The sequence below is a fragment of the Nematolebias whitei genome, chromosome 19 (genome assembly GCF_014905685.2).
Source record: "Nematolebias whitei isolate Nwh7 chromosome 19, NemWhi1, whole genome shotgun sequence".
Lineage (NCBI taxonomy): Eukaryota > Metazoa > Chordata > Actinopteri > Cyprinodontiformes > Rivulidae > Nematolebias > Nematolebias whitei.
In genome coordinates this window covers 37,167,783-37,181,103 of record NC_056516.1, presented here as the reverse complement: position 1 = coordinate 37,181,103, position 13,321 = coordinate 37,167,783, and the positions used below count along the sequence as shown (strand labels likewise).

Here is a 13,321-nt window from a genome sequence, read left to right as displayed (position 1 = left end):
ATTTGAAAATAATTTTAACACACCTGAAACTCACAGCCCAGGAGCAGATCTTTGTACAGGTTTCTTTTATCTTTCAAACTCCACCCAGTGAGGCAGAAAGGCCACTTCTCCTTCATGTGGAAATGAAACACCTCCCAGTTTCAGGTCCATGTGCTGAGAGAAGCTCCCTCACTGATCGAGGTTCACACATTCAGCTGTCTTCCTGAGGTCCACAAACTTTGATTTGAATTTTTATCATTAGACTACTTTAAATATACTAGCATATCTTAATTGTTATTGGAGATTAAGCTGATTTGTCACAGTTTAAAAGGTAAATTCATAATATATTTTGAATATTGGATACTTGGAAACATTGCACATCATGCAGGCTTTAACCTGCAGGACTCACATTGATGATGCAATAAGAAAATATTCAAAACTTTGTTTTTTTGGACAATGTCTTTTGTCAAAGTGGAAAAACCCAAGCACCTGACACAACAGTAAATAGAACACGAGGCTTGGGAACAAGATTTGTAAAGCACACACAGTAAAAATATATCAGCGTGGTGCTAAGTAATCTGATTCCACATACAAATACAGTAATTGAACAATAAGTAGCATATCTGAGTAGCAGTATTAGGGGATATAAAGGTTTGCTTTTAAGTGACATGTTTTCACAGAGAACATGGCGTTAAAGAAAACATAGAACAAAATGATGAACTTTAGAGGCACAGTGTCTGTTTGTGTCTGCACACTGCTGTTGTCAAAGGAACAATTGTTGCTAAAGGCTTTCCACATCCCTAATGAAATAAAATAAATGCACTAAAGCACCACTAATGGAGTTATGCAAATATTACCACACAAAATACAAACGTCTCACAGATCATTTATTTTGTTGCAGTCTACTTATGACAAGAACCAAATGCAAGCAGCATGAAGCAGTCTGTGATGCAGGAGTCATCCCATCAATGAGTCAGGATTGAGGTGTTGTGAAGGATAAAAGCAACATTTCTGGAGTAATTGTTGTCATGTGATGCAGAGATAAAACCAAAAGCTGAGAACAACAGAAAGAGGGAGACAGAGAGGGAGAGGGTGCAGAGAGAGATGGAGAGCGAGTTCTGTTGATGAGTCAGAGGAGGCTGATTCTGATGCAATCCTCCAGCTCCTCCCTTCATTCCCCCGACTACCGGTACATGGCTGCTTCTGTTAGCTCAACTTACAACAAGGTGAAGCACTCACACCTGCCTCTGCCCTCATTTGTCCCACTCTGGGTCACTGAGCAAGGCCCTTAACCCAACCCCCCAGCTGCTCCCAAGATGGCAGCTCTCTGCTCCACACTGTGGTAGCTCGGTGGTCAGTGGTTGTGTCAGGAAGGGCGTCCGGTGTAAAAATAATTGCCAGTTGTTCGCAGTGGTGACCCCTGAGAAAGAGAGCAGCTGATAAAAAAAGAAACTTGATTTCTGATATCAATGTCAGAATTTTATTCTTAAAAATCAGAACTTCAAGATATCTGTTGACAGATGACAAATGTTTAGTATTTTTTTAATGGTTTGTAATTTAGACCACAGCTAAATCTATTCAGTCTTTCCCTGTGAAAGCTTGAAATATCACAGTTTTACTTTCTGTATTTTGAAATAAAGTATCAGATGTCCAGAGCATCATAAACGACATCACTTTCATTCTTCATCTGAAATGGGCTTTCACTTTTAGGCATCCTTTGTTTCATTTTCAGAATGAACAATCTGGACAGCTGCAACAACAGCTTGATTTACTGACCTGACTTTCTAGAACTCAAATTATTCTCAAGAATTTGCTAAAAAAAACAAAAAAAAAACAAGCACAATCCACAAAACTGCAAAAACACCAGAACATTCGACACATTCAACTTGAATCACAATCAGCAATAATGAGGTTTAAAACCAAACACTACACATACAGTAAGTTGTGCAGTTTGGTTTTCAGCCTGCAGCTTCCAGTAATACTTGTGCAGTTTCTCACTGACTGTACATTGGTCATCCAAAAACTGAAAAAACTTTTTAGTTGTTACCTGGATGATTGAGCTTATAACATTTATTCAAACTGGTTTGTGAGCAGACAGATTAAATATATGAGAATGTCATCCTGATGGAAAACCAGCAGTTTGCTTATACCTTGTGAAAACATTTTGGGGGTTAAAGATGAGGCTTTTATTTTGTCAACTCAATGTTAAAACCCACTTATCATAACTTTACCTGGTAATTAAATTAATTTATGATTCAGATTTTAGGCTTAGCATTTTTTTGTTTAAATCTTAGCAGGAGAGCCATTTAGTAGCAAACAAGTAAATGAACGTGCATGTCTGAAACCACATTACACAGATGTGTAGATGAAATTAGACCTTTTAGACACGTCATTGCACAAAGTAAAACAAAAATATTTTCTGCTTTGTCCTTGCGTAACCAAAACAAGAAAAAGAGATGAAATACACTACTATGCCTGAGTAATACTGCAAACTACTGTCAAAATACATGTCATGAGAGAAGTCAGCCACTCTGATTTTTCTAATCAGTCTCTTATTTTTTCTGTTATTTATGACAGAAAAAGGTAAACAATTATATTAAAAACAATGCCATTTGATAAAAATGATCTACCAGTATATTTGATTCTTCGACATACCTGTTTTAATCACAGCTTTCCCACTATTTTTCTTATCTTGTTTGTAACTGTCATACGTTTACCATTGTATTTCTAGGTTTTTATATTCACCAAGTGATTTTAATTAGCCACAAATTATGATTAACTATTGATGGGTGTTTTGGCAATTGGGGGGAATGCAAGTTCATTTTAATGAAATGTTATAGTGAAAAAGGCTCAGGTGGATGGATGGATAGATAGCTAGATAGATGGATGGGTGAATGGATAGATAGATAGATGGATAGATAGATAGATGGATGGATGGATAGATATTTAGCTAGATGGATGGGTGAATGGATAGATAGAGAGCTAGATAGATAGATACTCATTTGATTCCTTGTGCAGAATCCTTTAATCACTTGTAGCAGGGAATGCCCCACCTATTGACACCATGCTTGAGACGAGCAATTTGATCAGACTCCTGTTGCATTGTGGGCATACTGGATGTACGCATGCGCAGTGTTTTATGTTGCGACGGGACATTTTGACAGCTGCCTTTATCTGGAGAAAACTGATTTTTAAATACGGTTTGAGAAAACCAGAGATATATGAGCAGAGATGGACTACAAAACGGGGATAAAAAACAACAACAGCAAATTAGCACGATCAACAAGAAATTCGTTTTTTGCCACGTGATCGAAGCTGACCAATCGGAGCGAGCCAAGTCCTACGGAAATGTACGTTCATTGTTCGGATGTTTTGACAACTTTATCTTCAAATTCAAAGCCAAATACTTTGTACACTTAAAAGAATATGGATGTAGAGGCGCTGTTTCGCCGAAAAGAACGAGCCGTGGATGCGTTTAATGGCGGTTTTGATGAATCGCCACGTGTTCAAGTCTGATAAGGATGAGTTTCGTCACATGACTCCCCTCCCCCACCCGGCGTGGTGACTGGGGGGAAGAAGGCGGACATGTTTGAGGGGAAATGTGTTGGTTAAAAAGTATCCAAGTGGAAGACAAAGAAGATTTTTGGAAGAAAGGTTTCGCTCTTTTTTGGGATTTACCAGTCGACACTTTTTTTTTTCTTTTAAACTATTTTTTTTTAAGTAGACAATGTTTTTGTTTTGGCTTTTTTAACTTTACTTTCAGGACCAACGCAGCTGTTTGTTTTTAATACTAGTTAAGCATTATAAGTAGTGATTTTTGAAAAGAAAGTGTGGATTGAAAAGGAAGTTTTCAGTTTATTTGAGTGACATTCAGGGTTGTCTGTAACCTTGGTGTGGGGGATGGGCACCACTGGTTAGGTAACCATAGTGTTTGCTTAAGTCTTAAAAATAGCTTTAAAAAGGATAAGCATGTCTTCACTGTTACTTTGCAATAGTCATGTATTTTATTCATGCTTTTATAGTGTGATTTAAAAGCCCTAAAACTCAAGAATGTTGGTTTTAAGGTTTAGATCCAAATTGTCTGCTGTTACTTGTTAGTTTAATTACACTTGGTTTGTTAATGTTTAATTTTTGTAAACGTAAGTGAGGAAAAATTATGTTGATGTGGCCCTACAGCGTTTTGAGTTCTGTCATCTTTCTACAGTGAGTCTAAAAGCTGTTTAGCTAAAACTTCATTTAGACTAGAGTACGTATTTTTCCACAACACCTCTTTTAGTAAGTTTGTAGGCCGCGCACAGGCCTGTTTTATGGTAGTATTTAAAATGTGGCTTTACGTGGCTGCACTCGGATGGATTTTTTTTTTATTAATCGCGTTTTAAACCAACAGACATTTTCTGATGCGTTTTTTATCGTTCGCGTGTATGTTTAGTGGACTATTTGATATTGGTACTCAATGTTCTAGTGCTCAAAGATGGCGACGGAGAGAACGTTCTAGAAGAAAGAGATGAGTTCATGTGGGTGAGGCTCATTTCATGGTGCGCTCGTGACCGATCCGGAAGACCAATGGGGCTCTTGGTATTCAGGCTGGAAGCCCGCGTTACGGTCGTCTTGACCAATCCTCGTCTTTGCAGCGCACACGTTGACGTAATATAATATGATAAAGAACAGGGAGGTTCGGTTTCCATGGTCGGGAGCCAGTTACAGGCCGCGAATCAATAACGCTGGGTTGGCTGGACCAATCGTCTCGTGCGTTGTTCTTAACAGACAGGTAAAGATGCGAATGGGTTGGGCGAAAAGCTTGTTTGCTGAGCTTCAAGATTTAGTGGGTGTGGCAACTTTGATAGACCTCTTGACCAGCGAATGAGAAGTTAAGGGGTGGAGAAATACGGTGACGATTCATCCAATGAGGTGGTTGGTTGGTTTATAAAAGACCGGGTGTAGCAACTTAGTCGCCATTTCAACGAGGTAGATCGCAAGGATTACGTCGTGGCGGGTAGCGGAGAAAACTGACGACCAGCGGCGGATCCTGGTTTTTAGTAATTCTCAAAATCAATCCGGATCCATCCTGATGGATATGGCTGTTAATCCGCCCCTTGACAGGTATCTACCGATAAAATTGACTCTAACCTAACCATCGAAAGGATTATTTTTGATACATTAAATATTTTTTTTTCATTTTATCGGTACTGATTTCCTGCGTGTGCTGTTGTACAGTAGGAAGTGAGATGGACCCTGAGTATTCCCAAGGTATAAATTAAGTGGCAGAGCGTTTATTGAACAATTTGTAATTTTTTTTAAATACTTTTTTCCTATTTGGTGGGAAAATCGACCGTTAGGGAAACTACGCCGGCGCCATCTTCGGTTCCCCTGGCAGTTCTCTCCCGCTGCTCGGTAGTTGGTGTTAGCATTGCTAGCATTAGCTTCACGGGCTAAAGCCTTTTTTTTGGACTGAAATAGGCGTTCGGTGAGATCGCTGCTCGTAACTATTTTAATTATGCGCAAGTACTTGTCCATGTATCTGTAACTTTTATTTCACGCAGTGTTAGTACTGTTGCGGTACATTTTTATCATTGTTTAGTCAGAAACTTGTTTAGCTGCATCATCGCAACAAAGCGGTCAGTCAGTAGGCTATCGCCGGCTTGTTGTGGTAGCCATGTGGCGCTCATGATGTTATTGTTGCTGCAACGACATGCAGCGATGGACACAGCTGCCGTAACTTGTATCAGTGGAGCATTAAATATTCATGGCTGACAGCAGACGTTCATATATTTATGGTTATGCCCGAACAAAAGAACTGAAGGTCGGCTTGTTTTAATCTGTTGCCAGGTTACAGAACTCAATGTCACTCAAGTCAGATTGGCTTGTTAGTCCCATTCAATCCCATTGTCTTGGATATTTTCTAGGTTACATTTTCTGTATTTATCAAATAAACTTTTTAATTTTTTCTTTTTAGTCATAAGTCATATTTCAGTCATTAGTTTTGTTTTTGTGTAAATGATTACTTTTCTTTTTGTAAATAAAGTACACAAACTGATCAAAGTTTCCAGATGTGGTATCATTTAAGGTTGCCTTAACTTTTTTTGTCAGTGTTATTTAGTATAAGTGAAAGTAATTTATAAAACTATTGGGACACCCTGTCACTCATTACATTCTAGGCATTACAGAATGTGCAAACATTGTACTTCAAGGTAATGAATGTATGCAGTCATGGGTAACAGACATGGAATGTACAGAAGCGTTGTCCTCCAGCAGATGACCCAACTTAATGAAGATGCCAAGCTCAACTGAGTTCATAAGAAGACACCTGCATCCTGTATGCCAACTTAGATGACAATTGATTAAAAATGGGTTTCCATTCTGATATGATTAATTTGTCTTAAGGTTGTGTGGTGAGTGCTTAATTGTTTTGCCTTAAACTTCGTTACATAGCACAGTTTACGTTTAACACGTTGGTTTAATTGGACCAAAGCGCTTAAAGGTTGACGTATATAAACCTCCAGACAGCTACTATTGGGGTTGACAAAATGTCTTTTGCAAGAGCAGGTTAATTATTCCGAGTACATGTATATATTGTCATGTCTCGGGAGTTAATACTGAAAGGTTGCCGCAGTGGTCCGGCCCCCAGTTTTGATTCCAACTCCAAAGCATGCGGGCTGATGAGTCAAATTATGGTAGAGAAGAGGAAGTACCAGTAATGATCGTGTTTGACTGAAGCAGATATTGCTGGTTTACCTATTCTTTACCTGCTGAGTTAGGCTGATGTAAACAGTTTTTCTGGCCTATAATGGGGTTATGCTCTGAACTGTGCATCAGTGAAACTGAAAGACTAGCATATATTACCGTATAGTATACGTTAATTTTTTTAGCAGCAAGGGAATAATACCACTGTACTCTTAATAACTGAATTGTGATTAAGTTGTAATTACATTTAGAGTAAAAAAAGGTTCAATTTCATTTCAGTTTATTTATTAGTGCCAAGTCACAACAGAAGTCAACTCGGCACTCTTTGAGGTTGAACTTGGAATATTTGACTTTCATTTAAACTTCTTTAGATTTTATTGTGGTGTCAAAGGATTATAAAAAGCTTGGGGCTTATTGGCTCTGTAACTCTGTTTTCTGCAGCTCCTATGGGGTTGATGTTGGCTTTACTGGATTCACAATGGACCAGAACTCTGGCACAGCTGGAAAACGCATCAGAAAACCCTCGCTGCTTTATGAGGGCTTTGAGAGTCCAGGGATGCCCCCTATTAGTCATCTAATTCCTTCAGGACCTCCACTGCCCCCAGTAAAGGATCCCAGTCGACAGGGGAGGATGACGAATCAACTTCAGTTCCTACAGAAAGTTGTACTGAAGTCTCTGTGGAGGCACCACTTCGCCTGGCCTTTCCATGAACCTGTGGATGCTCTCAAGCTCAACCTACCTGTGAGTACAAATTAATCTATATTTGTACAGTAAATACAAATAATTTACTGTTGGAACATTTAAACCACTCATCTGAATGTCCTGAAAACTTGTCTTGCTCCCTAGGACTACCATAAGATCATAAAGAACCCCATGGACATGGGTAGCATTAAGAAGAGATTAGAAAATAACTATTACCGCAGTGCCAGTGAGTGCATGCAGGACTTCAACACCATGTTTACAAACTGCTACATTTACAACAAGGTAAGCGCTGTCTGGTTTCCTTTCATCAAGCTTTATGCTTTTGTATTTTTTGTTGAACTTGTCTGAATTTCTTTGTAGCCAACAGATGATATTGTTCTGATGGCTCAGTCTCTGGAGAAAGCGTTCCTGCAGAAAGTAGCTCAGATGCCTCAGGATGAGTTGGAACTTCCGCCTCCACCACCACGCAGCAAATCGTCAAAATCTAGCAAAAAAAGCAGAATTAGTGCAGGTGAGCACCGACCTGTTGACTAAACTATGCAAAGTTTTAAATTAGGAGCGCTAATCAATTTTATTTTTGTTCCCCCCCCAGTTTTAGGAGGAATAACAACAGCCCATCAGGTTCCTGCTGTCTCCCAGTCGGCGTACTCTCCCCCCACCCCAGAAACGCCTGACTCCGATCTCTTCACCCCCCCTCAGATTATTTTAGCCAAGAGCATGACCCCTGCGTTTCCTACTGAACAAAGCATCCCTGCCATTACGGGCATGCCCCACACTCAGCCGACTGCGAAGGTAAAGCAGAATCTGTTTATGATGTAACTCGTTTTATTAATCAGAATAAACACCGACTCCTCATCCTCAAACAGAAAAAAGGTGTCAAGAGGAAAGCAGACACCACCACTCCAACCACTGTAGCCATGCCCATCATGAGCACCATGGGTGTCAGTGGAATGGGCATGGGAGGTGGGCACAACTCCCCCCTGACCCTCACCTCTCTGGGCATGGACCACACCTCTCTGGGAATGAACCAGAGTCTCGGTCAGGGACTGGGGATGGATATTGGTTGTGGAACAATGATGATCGGTACCAAATCATCAGCGGGGAGCAGGAGAGGCGTGAGTGGACGGCCCATCAAACCTCCAAAGAAAGACTTGCCAGATTCTATTCTGCCCACACCAGTCCGTCGTGGCAAACTGGGTCCACAGCTGCGCTACTGCAGCGGCGTTCTGAAGGAGCTGCTGTCCAAGAAACACGCTGCGTACGCCTGGCCTTTCTACAAACCTGTCGATGCCACGTCTCTCGGCCTTCATGATTATCACGACATCATTAAACAGCCCATGGACCTCAGCACCATCAAGGTACAGAGACCACCACACAGAACTGTCTGCAAGAAGACTCCCTCAGGAAGTCTCATGTTCTGTTTTATTTTTACTTTACAGAGAAAGATCGACAGCAGAGAGTACCGTGATGCTCAGCAGTTCTCAGCTGATGTCCGACTGATGTTCTCCAACTGCTACAAGTACAATCCTCCTGACCATGATGTCGTCGCCATGGCCAGAAAACTTCAGGTACTGAGCGATTTACAAACTGGAACAATCTTCAAAATATACTGTCAGAGTTCTCGTGTTTGAAACCGGTTGACACGTGTGGTCACTTTTTCTAGGACGTGTTTGAGTTCTGCTTTGCTAAGATGCCAGATGAGCCTCCAGCCCCACCCAGCTCCTCATCCTCCTCTTCCTCCTCCTCCTCATCGTCCTCTGAGAGTGAGCTCAGCAGCGAAAGTGAGGAAAGTGAAAGCAGTCAAAGTTCTGACTCTGAGGAGGAGAGGGCTAACCGACTGGCTGAGCTGCAGGAGCAGGTTTGTTCTTCAGTGTTCAAGCACATCGGATCGGGGGCTGTAATGATTGTCCCTGTGATCGAAGGTTTTGTTGCTTATCTTAAATATATTTTTGTTTTTCTGTTCTTTCAGCTTAAAGCTGTGCACGAACAGCTCACTGCTCTATCTCAAGGTCCCATAGCCAAACCCAAGAAAAAAAAAGAGAAGAAAGACAAGAAAAGGAAGAAAAAGGTTGAGAAGCATCGGAGGATAGAGGAAGAAGTCATGTCTGGGAGACCCCCCAAAGCCCCCAAAATGTCCAAGAGTTCAAAGTCAAAGGGCAACAAAGGAATAGTTGGTACTCTGGTGCCAATGAAGAAGACCCAGAGCAAGAAAAACAACAAGACCAAGTAAGTACTTCCACCTGCTGGACAAAGTCTGAACTAATTTTTTTGTGATCATGTTTTTAACAATTTAAAATTTTTCCATCTCAGATCCAAAAAGAACAGCATGATGTTCAACATACCTCAGCCGATGCACGATCCTTTAGTGAGTCATTTTGACTCTGACGAAGAGGAGGACACGGCTCCCATGTCGTACGACGAGAAGCGTCAGCTCAGCCTGGACATCAACAAGTTACCTGGAGAGAAGCTGGGTCGAGTCGTTTACATCATTCAGTCCCGAGAACCGTCGCTGCGTGACACCAACCCCGAGGAGATCGAAATCGACTTTGAGACGCTGAAACCGTCGACGCTGAGGGAGCTGGAGAGATACGTCATGACGTGTCTGAGGAAGAAACCTCGGAAGCCATACGGTTAGTGGACTGGACAGCAGGATACACGTGACACTTGCATTTGTTTCACCATTGTCAGAAACTTAATATCATTTTTGTTTGTTAATTTTATTACAAGGACTGGAAGAATGTTATATTTAATGAGTGAACTCATCAGCCTCAAATATTGTTTTTTTTTTTTTTACCTTCTCTTGTTTTTGTATATTTGTGTACAGCAAGTAAAGGCAACATTGCTGGCAAGACACGAGAAGAGCTCGCTCTGGAAAAACAGCTGGAGCTGGAGAGGCGTCTGATGGACGTCAGCGGTCAGCTGAACTCTGGGAAGAAGCCTTCAAAGACCAAGCGTGAGTCTTCCACATTGTTTTACACGGACTTTACATGTTGCTCTGCATGTTTAGTGCTTTCTGTAAATCAGCTCTTCATCACAGCGGTTTGTTTTCTGCAGCTGATAAACCTGCGTCGGAGGCCCACACCCAGCCGTCTCGTCTCAGCGCTACCAGCTCCTCCTCAGACTCTTCGTCATCATCCTCTTCGTCTTCATCCTCAGACACAAGCGAATCGGACTCGGGCTGAATCGGAGTTGCTCAGACTGTTTCTGTACAAGTGGGTCACATGAAGGACCCGGCATGTTCCTCCAGAGTGGGGGGTCAGAAGAGACCAGCAGAACTGGTCCAGAGAGACGGGGCTCTCCTGCGCTCAGCTTGTTCCTGCAGTCCTGGGTGTGAGAGTAGATGATCGTAACGTTCCGCGGTTCTCAGGCGGCGCCAGGAGAACCTTTGTCTCCTGCCAAGAAAGATTGTTGCGTTAGTTGAAGGGTTAAGGGTGCTAGAGCCAGAGTCTGCAACTTCTGGATGTTTTCCCTTCCTACCATGCTTCCTGTCTTTATGCTGTATAGACAAGGTGTACAGTTGTAAAAATATATTTTTCTTTTATAAAGAAGCCTTTTATTAAGCTAATTTATTCCCTCATTCTGGGAAATGATGTGGACAGATTTGTGTGTTCAGGTTTTTTTTTTTTTTTGAGTGAAGAGGGAAGTTAAGTTGTGTGTGTGTGTGTGTTGTATGAATGTGTCATGTCTGCATGTGTGTGAGATTTGGCACCACAAGTGCATCCTTGTGAAAGTCTTCATAGTTTTGACGCAGACGCTGCAAATGGCTCTGCACGCAGAAGCACCTTGTTCCGTAGAAAACGACGCATGCAATACAGGAGCTGACGAGTTGACGTGACGTCACTGCATCTTTTTGTCCTGTTGGTCGCCCGCTGTACAAAAATGTCATAGTGGCAGTTTCTACGTTAATATTTCTGTTCTCATGTTTGCTGTGTTTTGTTTTTTCCATTCATTACAAGTTTCCTGTAAACACGTCTCTTTTATTCTTTGTGACCAATCTGCAAATAAATTGTGAGGACGTGTCTTGTCCACTCACCTGTGTCCAAATAAGATCCTGGTTCTGATTTATTTAATCCCAAACAGTTTTATAATCGGGAGTTTTCTAGTGGTAGAAAAAAAACCACTTGATATTTTTCAATAGAAGTCACGAACTGGTAAATTGTTTTTTTTGCCGAAATCTACGAGGCTTGCAGCAAGTAATAGATTGTGTTTAACAATGTGCGGAAACTTAGATTTTATTCTAGAATATCTGTTGTGTGCACAAGTTAAGTGATTTAATATTGAATTTACCATCAGGGTTGTAAAAGTACATGTTTTACAGTTTCAAACAGGAGAGTGATTTAACATTAGACTATCGGGCAATTAAAATGTATACTTTATGGATTTAATGCTCCAGATGTGTCTTCTGAAGTGTGGTTATTTCATATACATGTACACATCTGTACTCAAATAAAGTTACATGTTCAACTTTTCTCTGACTTTCTTAAGGGTGGCAATATGTTACAATTGTTTTTAAATAACTAAAGCTTGCATCAGCTAAAACTGTTGCATTATTATACATACTTTAATCGCAGAAATAAGTAGTAAAAACATCTAGTTTAGTTGAGGTTTTCATCTAGTTCACGTCATATTACCTTAAATTGAAAAGTGATCAATACTTTTGTTCAGAACACACAAAAACTGTTCAGAACTAATTGTGCTGCTGCCCTCTTGTGGTCGCAGCGCGGAACTACACGCGTTCTATCAAAATGAAATATTGTGACTTCCGGTGAAGCTGCTCGGCCAAATTAAATACATATCTTTTCTCCGAGTTTTGTTTTGAGTTTTTGTTCAGACAGAAATGAAAATGATTTCCTTCCCAACATAAATTATTGTGATGTGAAATATTTGTCCTGTGTAGACAAATACACACTTATAGTTTTATATTTATTAACACATTAAAACACACTAAAGCCACTTCCATATGACCTAAATTCAGTTTTATCCGTATTCTTATTTATTTTTAACAGCGCTTTTTTTTTTTTTTTATCATTACAACACACGTTCAACGTTCAGAGGACGTTGTCTGAATGTTCAATGCTAGCTGGGTTGTTTTATTAAAACAATAAATGTTGATAATTCAAATATTGTGGGTACGATATTATTTATTGTACCATTATATGTGCTATTATTTTAAAGATATAGTTTAAGAAAATAAAAAAATGCTCGTTCTAATAATAGGGGGGGAAAAAAGATGCACGCCTCATAAAATCAGATCGAGTCCGGCGTTTTGTCGCCCTCTTGTGGTCACAATGAGGAACTGCGCCGCACAATAAAGTTAGACAAAGACACTCGTAGTGCTACATCCTGTAAGCACTTTCAAAATAAAGATTTTTTTAATTGCGAGAGTTTTATAATTTCTGTCAATAATCCGTCAAGCACGAATTTTATATTTATTTAAGACCACTTAACAACTTTTCGTGCTTGTAGAATACAAAAATATTTATAGATTATTTTGTCACAATTTTAGATTTTCTGCAACAGCATCTGATGCATCAAACAGGATGATTATCAGTTTAAATGTAAACATTGTCTGAGTTATAAGCGCTTAATTTTCGAACACTGTTTAAAGTGAGTTTAAAATACGTATAAACTAAAAAATGTAAAACGTATCAACAGTCGCCCTCTAGTGGACAAATCAGAAACTGCAACAACACAGAACCATCATGGCGGCCACTGCGAGACTCCTGTCCAGGTTTTCTCTGGTCACTGGTTAGTTTATATTTTATCGTTCACATTTGACTGTGTGCTGCTCAACGTGCACTTTGTTTCTAGTTTTAGTTTAGTATTTTAACGTTGTGTTAATTTAATTTAACATTTTCTTAGTTCAAGAAAAGGGAAACGAGCATTTTCATTCAAAACGTGAAACTTCGAGTTCGCCTGGTTTGTAAAAAGTTTGGTGAAGTTGGAACCATCATAACA

At 40.3% G+C, this 13,321-nt stretch overlaps 1 protein-coding gene across 3 annotated transcripts; it reads left to right on the top strand.

Annotated features, from left to right (window-relative positions):
* The first annotated feature begins 3,100 nt into the window (after positions 1 to 3,100).
* brd2a (bromodomain containing 2a) lies at positions 3,101 to 11,716 on the top strand. Of its 3 annotated transcripts, XM_037693106.1 has the most exons (12): positions 3,449 to 5,079; positions 7,102 to 7,402; positions 7,508 to 7,645; positions 7,724 to 7,874; positions 7,956 to 8,155; positions 8,230 to 8,721; positions 8,803 to 8,931; positions 9,027 to 9,221; positions 9,333 to 9,589; positions 9,674 to 9,993; positions 10,188 to 10,316; positions 10,418 to 11,716. In XM_037693106.1, exons 1-12 carry the CDS (start codon positions 5,048 to 5,050, stop codon positions 10,543 to 10,545), a joined length of 2,472 nt encoding a protein of 823 aa, XP_037549034.1. In that variant the 5' UTR covers positions 3,449 to 5,047; the 3' UTR covers positions 10,546 to 11,716. The 3 variants fall into 3 exon arrangements, with proteins under 3 accessions (XP_037549033.1, XP_037549032.1, XP_037549034.1); XM_037693105.1 differs by having other exon boundaries at positions 3,101 to 4,747; positions 9,027 to 9,589; XM_037693104.1 differs by having other exon boundaries at positions 3,101 to 5,079; positions 9,027 to 9,589.
* The last annotated feature ends 1,605 nt before the right edge of the window (positions 11,717 to 13,321 follow it).

What these genes read in the sequence shown, in the direction of transcription:
- brd2a (XM_037693104.1), top strand. Translation starts at nt 5,048, where the DNA reads ATGGATATGGCTGTTAATCCGCCCCTTGACAG. An exon ending in GTTAATCCGCCCCTTGACAG is followed by an intron (nt 5,080 to 7,101) that starts GTATCTACCGAT and finishes TGTTTTCTGCAG; the next exon opens with CTCCTATGGGGTTGATGTTG. An exon ending in TGGACCTCAGCACCATCAAG is followed by an intron (nt 8,722 to 8,802) that starts GTACAGAGACCA and finishes TTTACTTTACAG; the next exon opens with AGAAAGATCGACAGCAGAGA.